General features: G+C 41.0%; 1 protein-coding gene across 4 annotated transcripts in view; it reads right to left on the reverse strand.

Moving 5' to 3' along the window:
• Window positions 1–17,740, reverse strand: part of dock8 (dedicator of cytokinesis 8) — a 49,046-nt gene that overhangs the window by 22,464 nt on the left and 8,842 nt on the right. For 3 of the 4 annotated variants that reach the window (XM_035639977.2, XM_047329099.1, XM_047329098.1), the window contains exons 3-20: window positions 15,092–15,267; window positions 14,390–14,461; window positions 13,604–13,712; window positions 9,825–10,034; window positions 9,210–9,295; window positions 8,400–8,466; window positions 5,136–5,285; window positions 4,794–4,874; window positions 4,483–4,642; window positions 4,180–4,316; window positions 3,703–3,796; window positions 3,179–3,341; window positions 2,234–2,351; window positions 1,816–1,886; window positions 1,456–1,600; window positions 1,044–1,145; window positions 786–881; window positions 275–509 (exon numbers count right to left, since the gene is read on the reverse strand). In XM_035639977.2, the coding sequence (XP_035495870.2) occupies window positions 275–509; window positions 786–881; window positions 1,044–1,145; window positions 1,456–1,600; window positions 1,816–1,886; window positions 2,234–2,351; window positions 3,179–3,341; window positions 3,703–3,796; window positions 4,180–4,316; window positions 4,483–4,642; window positions 4,794–4,874; window positions 5,136–5,285; window positions 8,400–8,466; window positions 9,210–9,295; window positions 9,825–10,034; window positions 13,604–13,712; window positions 14,390–14,461; window positions 15,092–15,267 (2,272 nt within the window). Of the gene's footprint in view, window positions 1–274; window positions 510–785; window positions 882–1,043; window positions 1,146–1,455; window positions 1,601–1,815; window positions 1,887–2,233; window positions 2,352–3,178; window positions 3,342–3,702; window positions 3,797–4,179; window positions 4,317–4,482; window positions 4,643–4,793; window positions 4,875–5,135; window positions 5,286–8,399; window positions 8,467–9,209; window positions 9,296–9,824; window positions 10,035–13,603; window positions 13,713–14,389; window positions 14,462–15,091; window positions 15,268–17,327; window positions 17,617–17,740 lie in introns of those variants that run through there. The other variant, XM_035639979.2, reaches the window with a different exon arrangement.

A 17,740-nucleotide genomic window follows, 5' to 3' on the forward strand; every position in this document is an offset into this window, starting at 1 on the left:
TTCAAGACATTCTTCACACATTTCTGACATTTTTTAATTATCGATTACTGATCAACCCATATTTTTCTAATCAGTTAATTGTAAAATCTTGACAGTTCTGAACCCATATATATATTCAATATACAATGATACAAAACATAGGAAAGCAGAAAATTCACAGGCTGGAATTTAAGCTGGGTCTGGATCCAGGGGTGTTATTTGCAATAGAAATTTCCAAAAAAGAGTTGCCATTTCACAGTGGCGTCCTTTTATCTGAGTCAGTATAACACCTCACCGGTCTGGCCAGCAATGACCATGGGCTGCATGATGAGGGTGAAGAGTTTATCCAGCACCAGGTGGAGGAAGAGGACCAGTGGCTCTAAACTGGAGGAGGACAGGGAGATGATGCTGAGCTTCAGCTCATGCTCCAGCTTGTTCTCTGGAATTTTCTCCTCCCTGACCCGCAGAGGGAATGTAGCTCCACCCTCCAGGGCATGGCAGAGGGAGAAGAAACGCTCCAGGTGGTTGTCCTGGTACAGAAAAGGGTTGATTTTTTTCATATCGCAGGAAAAAACAAAAACAAAGCGATGATGAGAGAAACGGGCTGAGAACCAAATATGAAAAGACAAGGGGCCGTGTAATCCCTCAGGGTGAATGTCTAACTACAGCAAAGTGGTCACTTGTACTACTGGATGTGAATGTGTGAATTAATGTTTAGTCTACTGGAGTGCATCACAGACAGAGAGGGCGAGCAAAAGAGACATCCTGTTGCTAACTTTGCATTTGTGTGTTCAACCATAACTCACCTGTGTGTGCACAGATGACACGGCCTGGATCTCCAGGTTGAAAAGGCCTTTGTGACTCTCCATCCACTTGACTGGGGGGACCTGAGGAGGAAGTTTCTATACAACAAGAAAACAGGAATAAACAACTGCAAGTCTTCTACGTTTGTTCAGGCTTTAAAATGTAAAATGCCTTTTTAAAACTACTTGATATATTATGGACAAATTTGCTCTTTTACACAGTATGATATTAAACAAATGGAGTTCTTCACAATGTAATACCTCAGGTGTGTGCAGTGAATAGTTGACAGGTAGTCGCTCCAAGACAATGGGCAGACAGAACTGACCAGTCTGCAGCCGGTCATTATTCAACATGGGCAGCCACTGGATCAGAGACAAACAGCAAAGTGAGCTATGAGCATTTTAACATCAGACAATATTCTATGATGTTGTTAGAAAAATAAAATGAACTTGACTCATGCAATAATGTTGTGTTTGTTTCATGTTGAAACAAACACAGTGACACACTGATTATATTAAAGAAGCTGCATTCAAACCCAATACACAGGAGTTATGAATGTTTTTTGGTCCATTCCTATAATAAATAAGGATGTAATCGTTGCCAACGGAAATATAGTACATCATCAAATTAACATATTTTAACATAAGTCCACATTTAGAAATAGAAACTCACAGAGTATCCAATAAGTGTCTCACAACTGCCGCTCTGGTTCTGTTTCTGTTGGCAGCTGATGTGATAGAAGGTGAACAGCAAGTGATGTCTCTCCGTCAGACATGCTGGGAGAACCAGCTTTACTTCCTCATAAAAGTCGGGGGACCTGAGTCGTAGGGGAAAAGGGAAGAAGCAAAGACCAGCAACACAGAGGAAAAGAGTGACGGGTGAGGACAAGGACGGAGAGGGAGAAATGAAAAGACAGTGGAGAAGGTCAGAGAGAGAGAAAGCGAAAAAAATAAGGCAGTTACTCAAGACTGTTTAAATGACAAAAGGAAGTTGTCACAAACAGTATAGTGTAACTCAATCATGTGCACTTGCTTGTTATGGTAGGTAATAGGGGTGTAGACTTCCTGCAAAAACTCAGGGCCACTCGATTTCCCAAAAATGACCTAAGAATAGACAAAAATTACAGACATAATTAATTGAGATTTTCATCTGTCCAACGACAAAAACTTTGTTCAAAATACATCTGCGGTAAGCAGAATAGATACCAATCATAGTGTGATTGCGGTTCCCAATTCCGGAGATATCTTGCTTTCAAATCATGCTCTGTTAATCAGACTAATACGGTTCATTGACTAACAGCCATGTAACTTCAATGAATGATGTTGATGTCACAATTATTAATTTACGCAAAGAGCACAGTTTCCTGAGCACATGCTGTGCAATAATAACGGGGAATTAATTTCACCACTATAATAATGCTGACAGGCTGATTATAAACAGCAGCACTCACAGGCAGAGAGCAGCTCGGGTCCTCTCCGCTCATAAACTGGATTTTGATGGTGATGTTTCTGGCTGATGTCAGTCTGTTGACAAAGTTGAGCCTCTGGGGGTAGACAAAGAGAAGGTTCCTACAGAGACACAGCAAGAAAATTGAGTGCCAGGGAGACTTCATGTTTAATTAAAATATACATCATACATCTGTATGTAATATGAAGCAGTTCTTATATGCATCACTAGGTGGCACCGTCTCTTCAGAAAACATCTTAGTCATGTCATTGTAAGGTGACAGTAATGTCAGAGGAAAAATCAAAACAACCAGTGATTTGCTGTGGCCTTTTGTGGTTTTTATACAACACTGTAATCTGTCTTGAACCCTTGAATACAGGAGATTACCAGAACCTCCACTGAACAAATGCTCAGAGAATCACAGTGTGTAATTACCATCCAGAGGACTTGTTCACACATGAAGTTACGACTGTTATTGTTATGAGCAAAACCATTTTAGAATTGAAGTTTTGAGTCGAGTTAAGCTCCTGGTTACACAGGCTGGATCATTACTGCTAAACTTTGAGGCAATTTTACAGGTTACATGGAAGGAAATGCCTAAAAATAGGGACTAAACTGAAAGGAGCAACGCCTCAATGCAATGTCAGCTTAGTGACGAGTACTGCATGACTATTCTTGTTGCCTCTGGCCTTTCCGAGAAATATACTTTCTGTAAGAGCAACGAACCTGTTTACTCCTCCAGCTATGAATCGTTTGTATTTCAAATGCTTGTTTGTATTTCATCCTGTGGAGGTGCAAGTTTTACACAAGTAGTTTGTTCTCTCCCCAAAAAAATCAGTTTCATAGGCTCATGACATAACAACACATAAAAAAGATTAACTGTCTCACATAGATTTGGATAATAAAAAAAAGTATGGAGTTGTACATATTATTATGGGCTCCAACCAACCTGTAAATATTGTGAGGTACATAAACCTCACTGGATGGGAATTCCAGCACCTCTTTGACAGGACGAATGTTTTTCTCTGCCACTGGTATGAGCGGAATGAGCTCAGTGGACAAACACGCAAGTGGCGTGTCGTGGACTGGTGACATGTCGAGTTTTATGGAACCTAGAAGACACAAGATAAGCCAGACTAAAACAATCAGTGACCTGCATATACAACGATCAGCAACGACTGTTTTGGATACTGACGCTGATCAGTGTGTATTGGAATTATTTGCAAAATCAATACACAGACAGACACACAGTGATAAATCCAAGCCAGCTTAATTTAGCATGGAAACGGGGGAAACACCTAAATGGCAACCTAACCTACAGGGTACCAGCACTTTTAAAGCTCACTAATTAACACATGACATGTTTTTATTAAATCTATACAAAAAACAATGTCATGTCTAATGGACAGACATGAGAGCTGTATCTATCTTCTAAAATCTCAGAGTGAGTGTTTGAATGTGGTGAGAGATGACCTGATATGGTTTTGATTCTTCTCTGTGGAGTGGAGCTTTTCTTGATATCAGCCAGGAACTTGAGCAAATCCTCATCACTCAAACGATCCCCCTCCTGAGACAGACACACAGTTATCTAATGAGTCATTTATTTATTTATTTATTGCAAAAACGAGGGTGACAAGAAGACAAATAAAGGCCCAGAATAAGATGTTAGAGTGAAAAAAACCTATCTAAGTTGCCTTGCCCTCAAAGATTAATAATAGATACATTTCAGCAGTGGAGTCAGTGTTTGACACTATATTTTTTCCAAAGTCATAACTTTAAGCAAGAAACATTATGAGAGCCCTATGGAATGCATAACATAGCATGTTTAATCAAAGGATTAGACAAGGCCAACCTATAGCCATCATCACTTATGTTATATCTTCCACCTCAAGGAAATAACACATTCTTCACAGATTTGTCTGTCTTTTTGTTTTTGTGTGCAGGTCTGACCTGTTTGAAGATGGTGCTGATAGTGATGGTTGCAGGTTTGAAGGCAGAAACGTTACAAAATTGATCATCGATGGTGCTGTAACGTTCTGAGTTCCTCCTGGGAAGCTGTCCTTTCCGGTCAATGCTGCTGGATTTAACTGGGGGGGGTGAAAAAAAGGAAAGGTTATAAGGTCAAGAGATACACACACACACACACACAGCTACACACAATCTGAGGAAATGCACAAAAATGCAAAGTCATCACAAGGTGTTCCTGCCAAGCAAAGGCTCTCATAAGGTCAAACACACACAAAGACAGCACACCTCTCAGGCTATCAGAGTCTGTGACGTCGCGGTCTAATGCGACAGTGGAGATGACTTCCATGACATTGACGGTTGCCCATGCAAAAGGCATCCGATAGCGACCTAGCCTGTGGCAGAAAGTCTCCGCATGGCCTCGTAGCTTCTCAAGCTTGTCCTTGTTCTGAAAAAAAAAAAATATATATATATATAATAAGAAGTTAAATTCCAGGAAAGACCTTCCACTTCGGACTGTGAGCAATAAAAGACAAACTGTACAGTATCTTCTTTTTGTGTGTTTAGTGACACAAACAGTAATTGCTCTGCCACATTACCTTTGCAGAGTCACATTCCCTGAATGTCATGTAAGGGTCAGCACAGTCACTGATCTCTCCCTGCTGGAGAACCTTTTCAATCTAAAACACAGACGGGAAGTACACGAGTCATCAGAACAGCTCAGCATAATGACACAAATCTATAGTCTGCTGGCAAAGGTACAGTATAAGAAGTAAGAGATGCACAGAGAGCACTGCACTGAATGACAGGGTATCTAAAACGGGTTTGAGAGTAGGTATCTATAGGCAGGAGAAAAATAGCTGAATCCTGTTACTTCCTGTTACCTCTGCTACATACTGTTCTTGGCATTTTTTTCATAGCTGCTCCGGATGCATTGTTACCTTGATGACTAGGTAGATGTCTGGAGTAGGGTAGGTGACGGAGAAGATGGCAGATTTGGCCAGGGTGGAGTGATCCACATGTGGCATGTGAGGTTTCAAGAAACTCCTAAACTGCTCTGAGTTCAGATCACAGTAGAAGTTTTCCGATATCTGGAGGAAGACAGAGAAAACAATATTTACCAAAAAACACATGCACTACAAAACCTGGTTACTTTTGTTCACAGATATTGTTGAGCATGATAAAATGAAAAATGTGACTATCGGTACATGAAAAACTCAAGGGAATCAAGTTTAATGTAAACCAAATACTGATCCTGCAATATCATCTGTTCAGTCCACTCTACTGTTTCTCCACTCAGCTCCCTAATGACCTCAGGCTAGGAACAAAGCCATATGTCCTGGTCTGACCTGGTCTGGTGTGTGTCATGTGATACCATTCACTGTAAAAACCATTAACCGCTCTCTTTCATTCTGCGTATCCCATATGACCTTCGTCGCACCGACCACATCAAAGCAGACTTCTAGTTATCCAAACCAGTTCAATATGTTAACTGGAATCTTTAAGACATTGTATCTGTGATCACATTATCATCATTCCCAAAAAGTAGGTTGATCACATTTGGTTTGTTTGAAATTTTACTTTTGGCTTTAGTGCCAAACAAGCTTCACAGTCAAACTCCTGCATAGATTTCATAACAGAAATAACACATTTCACTTGAAGGTGGTATCCCGCAAGAGGGAAAGTTTTCAAATGGCCGCAGCGGGGTAGTCCACCTCTTGCAGACAAACGACTTCTTGGAATGACAGAAAACACTCCTCGGTAACCAAAGCCAGCTGACACAGATCATGCTTCATACGCTCATTAAACAGAATAAACATTCATCACTGAGTGAACATTACTTATAATAGCACTCACTGTTTAGAGTCAAGCTTCTACAGATATGAGGAAGTGAATAACCTCTTTTTAACGTAACATTGTCGTCAGATTGTGTAAGGGATCGACATTTTCTAGTGAGGAACACTTGCAGCCACCGACAAGTGTTGCTTACTTTAGCAGCTGGTTCCCAAGATCTGGCGTCTGTTGAAACCCCCTTTAACTGCCACATTTGAATAAAGATCCAATGATTAATCTTTAGGCAAACATTAAAGACTTTCGGATAAAAAAGATTATCCATTGAACCTCCATGAATCTGCAAAAACTTTCAGTGAGTGAGTGAGAGATGTTTTGAAACAACACTACATATGTGAAAAATGCTGTAGTTTATTTGTTCTGATCACACATCGTGTCTTCCCAACAGGACGTACAGTGTTTTCGTATGTGCGTGTCTCCCCTAAAACCTTTGTATGATTATATCCATGAATATGATATCACAAGTAGGCCACTTGTTGGGTCAAATCCTGTGTCTGCACCTTGGCTGAGGGACCAGCGAGACATGATTAATAACTGTAGTATTATATGGAATTATTTCAACATCTGCTGCAGATTACACAGATGTGAAACACCAAAACAGATGTGAACAAAAGCCAAACACAGACACTGCAACATGAGACAAGAGACAGTATGTGATGAAGGAAACCCAAAAATCTGCACAGAGGAAGCAGAAATATGTAAGAAAATATATGAGATAACACTCTTGGAACTGAAAAAAAGGAGTTGGAGAGAGAAAACAAAAAATAAGTAAAAGAGTGAAGAGTTCAGAGATAAGAGAGTCATCAGAACACGCTTCACAGTTCCACCACAATTAAATCTCGCAGACAAACCAAATGTGACAGTTTCTCCTTCACTCGCACAAACACACGAGTCATAGCTCTTCAACTGTCTGACACTGTCTCTCCTCTTGTAACAAGCAGGAAGTTGTATTAGCCTCCACAAGGTCCCGCTTCCGTTCAGCACATAATATAATTACTCACCTTTAGCAAAATACACTGACATTGTGACACGTAAGCACTGGTGAACTGATGTCAGATGGAAACAAAACTAAAAACATCCTTGATTTACAGTCCACACATGATGTCCCAAGACCAGCTAATACTATATACAGTCAATTTAAAACATGAGGGTGCCATTAAATTGCCCTATGCTACCTGGCAGACTCACTGTGTTAGAGCCATCAGCTCTGCAGACAAGATAGAAAAGCAGCTGGTCAACGCTGAGAAGAGGGCAAGACCGGTGGCTTAAACCCCATCTCATCTGAGAGATCCATGAGCACTTAAGTACAAACTAAATCCTGCCAGCCCCTTCACCCAAAAACTATCCAGCTGTGTAAATCCACAGAAAACATGCAAACAGCCATGGCTCAGAATGGTTGACCGGGTAAATGTGGCGCAGTATTAGAAGTTGTAGAACCAAAACACGAACATACCCCCAGGGGCATCAATATGTGAGGATGATGAGACATAAAACCTTGTAGATTACACTGATCCCTCACTACCACACAGACTGCCAAAACTGTGAAACTGTGAGACCCCCACTGCATCAACAGGAGACGCAACAGCCATCAAACAAGGGTGGAGAAAACTTACAATAACTGAGACGTGCTGAACAGGCAATTTTGGTATCAAATATTTTTAACTTAAGGTTTTTCTTAACTCTAAACTGTCACTTCACAGACATTTAGTTGCTGTCAATTTCACAAAAGTTCTTTTTAGGTGGCTTTCAGTTAGTGTTATTTTTGAGATACTTCCTTATCTCCCCTCCAAAATGACCGTCCCCTTTTTGATAAATGGACCTGGCATTTGTGTAACTCTTAGCCACTCGCCTCTCAAACCCATGCTACCATGCAAGGCACAGATGGCCTAACCATCAGGAACAATTTGGGTTTACAACACTATGAATTACGGCCTCAAAAATGACGAGCATTGCCTTTGAACCTCCCTTATGAAAATGGCAACTGTCCCCCATTAAATCAGACCTATCATGTCTAATTTGATAATGACAGTGGGGGCTGATATCATTTGAATGAGTATTTATCAGGAGTCTCCTCTGTTGCCGTGGTGAAGAGTCACATAAACATTAAAACGTACAATAACTGATCACAAGCAGACCTGAGAGACACTGACAGTCTCCACAACAAACACACATAATGGGCTTCATCCAACTGGTCTTTACAGAAGGCCTGTCATGGTCTAGACGGCTTGATACATATCGCACATATTTCCAAGACATCAAGTCACAACACATGTTTATATAGGAACCAGTGCAATGCAGGACTGCAAAATGGAAGACTTACTATGAATTTGGTATTAGAGTGAAAGAGTTTGTACCTTTTTCTTCTCTTTCAGGTCATACAAGGCCATAGTGGCAAAAACGGGCTCAATGTCGATCTCAAACCTAAGAAGCCAAGAAGAAAGAGGAAATTAGTAATTCTACAATGGCGAAAGAGACAAATTCACAATATACTCAACATTAACACTTTGGCTCTTTCAAATACTATACTCAGATTCAATTTTTTTGCCTATTCTATTCTATTCCTGTAGATTATTGTTATGGTGGGTAGCAACAAAATGGACTATAGTAAGTGATGACATGTTTGAACTGAGGGTTAAATGATTTTGGGTGAAGCTGCCAAACCACTGCAAGCAGCAACTCAAACATTTATGGGTTGCAAGAAGGACGAGAGAGATCAGCAGAGAAAAGCAAAGAAACTATTTAGTGTGTGCGTGTGTGTGTGTGTGTGTGTGTGTGTGTGTGTGTGTGTGTGTGCGTGTGTGTGTGTGTGTGTGTGTGCGTACATGAGAGTGAGAGAGAGAGAGGGAATGCTAGAGAGAGGAAGGGGAGAGAGACTAAATCCCTCAGAGAGAGGGAGGAACAGTGATTTTCTTGACAACAACAATCACTGCACATCACTCCTCCACCCTCCCACACTGCTCTGTTCCGTCACATCCACTGTATGACATTTTGAAACAACTACTCAGACTTTTAATTTATGATCAGATGTGACGTACAACAATTTATTGTGGGTTAAATCTCCATTTAACACAACCAACTGATGGTTTCTGAGAGACACAGAGGACCGCTGTTTCAACTACAGACCTATTCTCCCTCCTACAATATAACGAATATGTATGACATACTTGATGGCCTGGCATCGAACCAGGATGCGGTCTCCAGTGTGTTCCTTGGGGCAGTCAGGAATGGGCCGGATCTCCACTGCATCTTCCTGGAACCAAGTTACATAAAAGGTTTTTCAAACTATGCAAAAAGAAGAGGAGTTGTTACATTTGAAGAAGATTTGAGGTCCTAAACAAACAAAAGACAGGTTTTTATAAATTGGACTGAAATTAAAACTACAATATGGAAAAAATATACATTGATTGTTCACAGGCCAGACAGGTGTAACATGGTCATGCTTTATATATCTCTTGGCCTTCCTGGTTACATTCACGTTTGTAGTTGCCACAAAATGTATGTTTTGCAAAGGCTTCAAATACAAATTTTGACGTGTGCAACTTTTTCTGTATTATAAAGTCATAATTTAAATGGAGAAAAGAGAGAAGAGGGGTGCAACTATTCATAATTATCATTATAAATCAATCTGCAGATTGTTTTTTTTTATTGGTCCTTTGGTCTATTAAATGTCAGAACATTGAATAAAGTGCATTGTGATTTCCCAGAACCGACGGCCTTCAGATTGCTTATTTTGTCCAAACAACTCAAAATCCAGATATAGTCAGCTCTCCGTGTCTCACCTCATCAGCTGGTGGGTACAGTGCAAACAGCTCGGGGTGTCGGTTTCCCTGCCGTGACTCCTGGTTGAAGCGGTCCAGCTCCTCGTGGCTGCCGTAGGCCAGCAGCCTCTCCACTCGCTGGTCCGGAGTTAAACACCGCAGGTTGAAGTCGGAGGAGGTCAGCGTGCGGCCAGAGTCATCACTCAGCCCAGCAAGAGTCGGAGACTTGACCTGGGGCAGAGGCAGAAAGAGACGGGGGTAAAGGTGGTGGCGGGGTTGGGGGTAGAAGAGGACGGCAAGAAGAGGGAGAGTGATGAAATATGCGGGTCGGAGAGATTGAGCAATAGGAGAAAAACAAAGGTTGAGCAAAATAATGGAGTTTTCAGGCAGAATAGCCAAGGGGGAGTCATTAAGAGGGAAAATAAATGGAAATAGGCACAGGGTAAAGAACAATATATTAGTGGATATTTGGTTGAGGCCTGCTCTTCATCCTTTTAAATAATACAACTCAAAGTGAATTAACTGGTCTTCCCGTGAGATTCACAATTCTACCCCCCATTGCTCCTGGATGGTTTTAAAATCTGCCTCAACTATAATGTATTGGAAAAAAAGAGCACGCTTAGAGTGCAGACCTCGGCCAAGACAATGATTGTTTTTTCTGATCAAAGCTTGCTCAGTGTGGAGAGAAAGGTAAATGCTCATGTTTATGTTCACTGTATGCTACGGAGAGTGAAGTGATACCAGCCTTAGTATAATAAAGTTTGGCAGGTTCTTACCTTTGGCACATGTTATATGCATTTTTTCTATTTGACTTCCTTTTTTCTTTATTATGAGAATTGATGAAATGAGGCCACTGAATTTTGACATGAAGCAGGGTTGGTAGGGGTTACTCGTCACATGTGATATCGACATATTGTGCCTTCACTGATCAAATTCTGTAATCTGAGATCTCCCAGCAGGCTGATGGCTTGCCAGACAAAACATATAGCAGCAAAGAGGGTCCTGCTGACTCACCGACCCAGAGCCGTAATCGCCTGGAAAACTAGCGTGCTAGATGCTACATATTTTTGACATCCAATGCACTTCCTGCGAAGCCAATGGCCTGCTGGGCAAAAATAAGCACCAGGCAGCAGCATTAGCTTGCAGACCTAAAACTATGTGATATGCAAATGCTCTTAGATGTCTTTCAGAGGCCCTGTGAGGACACATTCCTCTGAGGAAAATCAAGCATCAGAAATTCACAAAAGATGTCTTTTGTTGACCTGTAACCTTCATGGGATATACAGGATTCCTTAAATTCAGCAAATGTCTACATACTGATACCACCAACTGCTACAATCTTATGTGAATACAGCTTAACTCTGACTTCAAATTCCAATCCAACATCTCTGGGACTCCTGAGGAGGAGAAGGGAAGGCAACAGATACTCTTCTTTCACCATATTTTAAAATGTTCCTGAGCCCGTGGCTCAAAGTCAGATACAGAAGTTTCTGTTTAACATTAGAGCTAAAAAATACATTATATAAATTATATATAGCTTTAGAATGCTGTGATGGGTATTTCTGACCTCTAATCTTATGACCTCTAAATAAATCAAGAAAGATAATTTACAGGTGTATTTACAAAAAAAATAACAGAAACATAACCCATTGTAAACCATGTTTAGGTATTAAGTTTTAACATTACTCTTTATTAAAACTAACAGAGTGTAGCATCCTCTGTCCATCATTAGGAGGGTCTCAGTCTGGAATTGCAGCCATACGGAATTACTCAGACTTAGCTACAGGGCAAGGCCTAACCTCTCTGCTCCCATGCTACATCCTGTTTTGAACAGTCCCTCTTGCCTCTCCTCTCTCCTTGTCTCTTTCACTCTCGTCATCCATCAATCTAGCTCTCAAACCTGAGGCAAGGACTGACCGAGCTTCCACCATGGTGAAGCCTCTCCCTGTTGAGGCTCCACGAGACCATCACACCATGAGCTATTTCTAAAGCAGACTGTAGACCATAGAAGCAACCTATTAAACGCCGAGGAACAATGCTGCTGTTCATCCTCGCTCGGTCACTCGCTTTCTGGCACGTAGCTTATGGGAAGCCCACGGCGGTAATAAGGGCCTTTTTGGTTTGAGTGATTAACCAGAATTGGCAAGGATGTGGCAGGAGGTGGGGGCTTGTGGGGCTGGCTGGTGTTGAGAGATGGTTGGGTAACTAGCCAGAGGCTGGGAGTGGCACTGACTGAGACTTGGATTGGCTGGGACGGCCTGACGCTGGTAGCTCGGGATTTTGGCCAGTGTAAAACAAAGGAACTAGAGAGAGGGGCAGTGAGAGAGGATGGGAACTTGGCTTGAAATGGTGTCAGTGCAGGACTGAGGCAGGAATTCCTAATGAAAGCGAGAGCTGAGCTATTGATTTAGAAAAAAAGTGTGCATCGTACAATAGAAGAAAAAAAAAGTTGAATACTATATATCTAACCTTGACATTGATTTGACTATCAAGTTAAGTACAAGTACAGTGGAAAGAGAATAACAAAACACTCTTGTGTTCATTATTAAAGCATCCCCCATTCCGCTCTCACACCCCTCCCTCACATTTCACATTCAGTAGTGTCGGCATTGATCAGTATGGATGACAATGTTGCCAACCCGCTTCCCCTTACAAAAGGCATTCTTCTTGAGAAGCACACTTAAAAGAATAGTTTGACATTTTAGGGGAAAAAAAGATAATCCGCCTTCTTGCCAAGAGCTAGATGAGTAGAGCAATATCAATTCTCATGTCTGTACAATAATTAGGGAGCCAGAACAATAAAGCGATTAGCTTAGCTTAGCAGAAAAACTGGAAACAGATGGAGCCGACTAGCTTGGCTCCCAAAAATCCACCTACTAGCACCTCTAATTTAAAATTCACACATTGTGCCCTTTTTATTCAACCTATACATGAACATAATGTGGGATAATTCAAGGTTATAGAGAGGGTTACTTAGTGTAGTTTATTTATGTAGCACAACAGTTCATGTGTTTGCCTGGTACTTTTCTGCAGTATCGTTTCTTGCATGCCAACATCACCGTGATGACAAGCTTCTGGAAACCGGCTGTTGATCACTGGGAAACTGTTATACAAACAAACAGTATATTGCTCCTATAAATTAGCTAAATGGACTCTATCAATGTTAATTAATTTTTTTTTATGAAGTAACCGCAGGCTGTGGTGCATTTGCAGCCACTCAGCCAACCGTTTGTCGAAGATGAAAATATTGTTGCTGTCAGGAATTCCCAATATTTAAGTCGCAGACAGATATGAATGACTGTGTACACTTGGCTGCGACTGCGGCATAATTGTCTGCTGGCTCTACCTTCAAAAGAGTTTTTTTTTAGTTGTTGTTGTTGATAGTATAATTGATACAAAATGTCTCTGATTGTTCTCGTAATAAAATGGAACCTAAACATGGGTTCTAACCAAAATTTAGTTTGATCTGGTTATACAGTAATGATACACAATAGTAGAGTAACACATGAGCAACTATACAGGTATGAAGGATTGTGCAGGGTAAGAAAGAAGTTAACAGCATGCAGCCCACACTGCACATGACTGGTTTTGTAAAAGGCAAATACTTCTCCTTTATTGAGAAAGAGAGACTGTTGGTAAAGGCTTCAAGACATTTGAAAAAGGATGATAGTAAGGGTTTCTTACGTTGAAGATTCATTGTTTCATTAATCCCATCTTTGGTTTAGTTTGAAATTGAAAATGCAGAGGGTGACTGTGTGTGTGCGTTAAAATGCACGGTTGTATTTCTTTGTGTTCCTTACTGGTTTCAGTTGGTCTTCTGGCTGGACATCGAACTCAAAGGTCTGTTTCCGAAGGAGTTTGTGTAGGCCAGCTCGCTCCGAGTACGCGCCCCAGCCATCCCCCTGGCACCTTTACACACACACACACACACACACACACACACACACACACACACACACACACACACACACACACACACACACACACACACACACACACACACACACACACACACACACACACACACACACACACACACACACACACACACACACACACACACACACACGGTTACAGCTGATACACCTCTGCACTTCTAATCAATCTAGATAACAACACAAACTGAAGTCTTACGCAACATAGTCAGTGTGTGTGTGTGTGTGAGTAGCGTTTGTGAGTGTAGGTGGGAGAAAGAGAGATAAACCAAGCACTACAATGCATCAGACAGACGACCCTGGTCTAATGTTTATCAGCCTCTCTCAGGCCTTTTGTTTCCTGTGTCACAGACACATGCAACGTCTCAGACAGTTGGCACCGACGCACAGTGCAACAGCTCAAAACACATAGTATGACATTTCTGTCTCTGACTTTGCGTTATTGGGAGGCAGATAAACACTGTAATTAAGAGAACAACATTTTTTTTTCGTTCTAATAAATTTCTGAAGTACGTTGATTCTATATATCAATATACTATATTTAAATATATATATATATATATATACACATATATATATATATACACATATATATATATATACTTACATCCAGGTTTTTGAATGTTTTGTTGTTTAGGGGGGTATATTTACCTTCGAGAGACCACAAGCCACGGCTGGATGTAACTTTTTACGCAGTCCCTGACATGGGGGTCCAACTCCACTCTACAAGGAGAGGGGACAAGGATGAGGAGAAAAAGAAGATACGCACACACATGCAAACATGCAAGGGAACATTCACAGACAATTGAAAACTTTACATTCCTCTCCTATCATAATCTGTGCTTCATGGTCAAGGTGTGGGAATGTTCTGAGTAAGCTAAGTAACAAAACATTGATAGAATAGTTTTACAATGATTTCAGACATTCAAATAAACTCATTATGTCCTGTGGTGTGATATTGTCGTGTTTTTTTAATCTGCAACTCAATGGGCTTTTCTGACATCCATAAACCTCAGTGATAAAAATTAAATATGAAAGAGACAAAAATAACAGGTATTTCCCTTTGTGGTCTAATTGGAGCTCAAGTTTTTGTTTATTTTTTTTCCTCTGTAAATTGTATTTTTTATTTATTTACCTTTATCCTATTAAAACACTGAACCTAGATTCAGTGGATCAATACATAAAGATTCTAGTTTGACATTTAACCAACACAGAAATCATGATTGGTGCAGATATTTGCACTGATGATAGGCTGAAAAGCACAACTTTGTACAGTGCAGTGCCATTTTTGTACTATTCAACACAGTCCACTAGTTTACTCCATTGTCTAATGTTGGTTGGTCTGCAACCCACCCATCTTCAGGAACGGAGTATCTAACGGTGCGACACTCCTTCTCCACCTGCTCCACTTTCAGGTCATCCTCGGGAAAGTCTCCAAGTTCTTGCATCAGGTCGGAGTCTCCAATTCGTAGCTGCGACATCAAGAACTCCTCCAGGTCCAGGGGCTCCACCGCTTCATACGAATGGGGCTGAAGGATGAAGGAGTGATGGAGGAAGGGAAACATTTGATGTTGGGGGAGGAAAAACAAAAAGAATGAGGAAAGTTTGAGAACACTTAGCACCAAGGATCCTTATTATTAAAAAAGTAGAGAATCAGCAGAGACTCTCAAGGAATAAGGGTAAAAATAGCTAAAGTAAATGTTTACGATACAGTGAGAAATATAATGGAGTGATCATTTATGATAAGCCATCGTCTGACTAATGAGTTTGTGAAGTCCTCAATCATATCCACATAATGCAGAGGAGGACTGAGGAAAAAGAAAACATGCTATGGGAGTTTGGACCAATCCTGATGAATCATGATTATTTTCTAACACCTCATACCTGTCGAGGACCAAAAGATTTGAGCACAGACATAAATAGAAACTGGAATAAACTGGCCTGTAACGCGCAGCCAGGTGTGTATTTTTTCCCTCTGTGTATTTTTAGAAAAACCCACACTCCAGAGCCACAACAGATCAAAGTAAGAGGCTGTAATGACTTTCACTTACAGTACAAATGGGTTCCAAATTTAAATTCACATCCGAACATTAAACGTTAAAATAATTTACACAAAATGAAATAAATTTCCACTTGCGCTCAAAGACGAGAAAAATATGATGTTTTTGAGATTTGAAAGAGCTCCAAAGGGAGAAAAAAAACATTACTGATGAGATCAATCTCATCTCTTTATTGATGCAAATGCTGGCTATGGTTGTAAAAGGGGGACCTGCATGGAGCAGGTGTCTCTGTGAAAAGGGGCAACAAACAAGGCAGTGCTCCAGTCTCACCTCAGTCTGCAGGCTGTGGCTGAGGTAGCCAAAAAGTTGGAAATAAACATTCACCACAATATCAAGCTGAGGGAATTCCTAAACAATTAATAAATAAAGGAGACTGTCCCCTGAAAGTGTTTCAACATGTGTAACGCAAAGCGTTAAGGGAACAAATCTGTACCATTCAAAAAGAATATTCAAGCTTTTATTGCTGAACACTTCTGCATGTGGGAATTTGCATGACAGTAGGGTGGTGTGTGTGAAAGAGTCAGAGAGAAGTGTGTGTGCACAGGAAAGAGAGAAGAAAAATATAGAGCCAAATCCACCAATGGCACATGCACCAACAGATAGTATGTACACACAGAAGAGGTAGCGGTAACTGCAGCAACAACGTGAGTCACTGCTGTACTCAACTTCTGAGAGCAGAGCAAATTCCATTTGCCTTCAGACATGTTTTTGCACATCGGTCCACCCTAAGCGATATTTTTTTTCTCTTGAGCACGCTCAAGAGCAAATTGTACCGCATGGGTTAGTATCAATGCTTTGCATGCAACGTGAGCAGGGAAGAATAGGCAGCCAGACAGACGGAACAACTGAATCATTATTATTTTAAATGACAGGCCTTTTGATGAAACCTTCTGCTCCTCTGTTCTGAGGAGGAGGCGTCAACCGCGATAGTGTCCCTACAGTGGCAGGCGTTCTCCGTATGTGCATATGTCTGTCTCTCTGCCTCAGAGTTCAAACAATCATTTGTCGCATGGCCTCTTTTTCTTGTTTAGAACGGAGGCTAACAAATACAAATGAATGCAAATCTATGCATGCCTCTGATCAGCGCCTGCTGCTCCGTGGAGTCAGGAGAGGAGCTCACAAGAAACTAGCTCTCCTTGCCAAATCAGCAGCCAGACTCTCCATCGGCTCACTCATTATTGATGACAAAGATGGTCCCTTTGCCACAGTTCATGAGATTGTTTTTAAAAGCAGTAAGCACTGAAAGTCTACACCTTACAAAAATCATTGCATCTACACGATCAAGAGGAGAAAAAAATAATATGTATATAAGAAATTACACATTTCTAAAGCCATGAAATGTTGTATATTGGATGTTGTTCTATGTAAAAAAAAAAAAACAAGGGTCTCAGGGGAGAAACACTGTTCATACAAAATACACCAACATCACAGATTAAACTGGATATTTAAAACAATCACGCATGCTAATAATCTCACTCTGTAATTTCAATACATGACAGCGAAAGTTGTTACCAAAGTTGTAGACTCACCCTGCTGAAAACGGAAAAACTGTACCATAAAAAGGAAGCGTACAAAATGGCGCACTCCGGATATGGGAACCTACAGTGTGCACCTACTGACACTGAATGCTTTTTGTTGAAACTGAGCCACAACGCGGTGCACAGATCCTCTTTAAATCGATCGTCATGTTCCTAGAAGCTGAGAACAGCAAAAGTGGAAGAGATGTTTATATCCAGTCAAAATGAATTTGAAGTTGAAGTTGAGCCTGACAGTTTGAACCCACTGGGTGTGTTGACAGCAGTTTTGAGCATTCAACGTTGGGCATGAAACCGACGAGGCATTAAAGGAAGTGACATTAGCAAGGCGTCCCGCCGTCAACCGGTGTTTCAACAGTCAGGAAGTGATACTACACACACACATAAACGCACAGACACGCTGCTCG

This window comes from Scophthalmus maximus, chromosome 19 (assembly GCF_022379125.1).
Source record: "Scophthalmus maximus strain ysfricsl-2021 chromosome 19, ASM2237912v1, whole genome shotgun sequence".
Taxonomy (NCBI): domain Eukaryota; kingdom Metazoa; phylum Chordata; class Actinopteri; order Pleuronectiformes; family Scophthalmidae; genus Scophthalmus; species Scophthalmus maximus.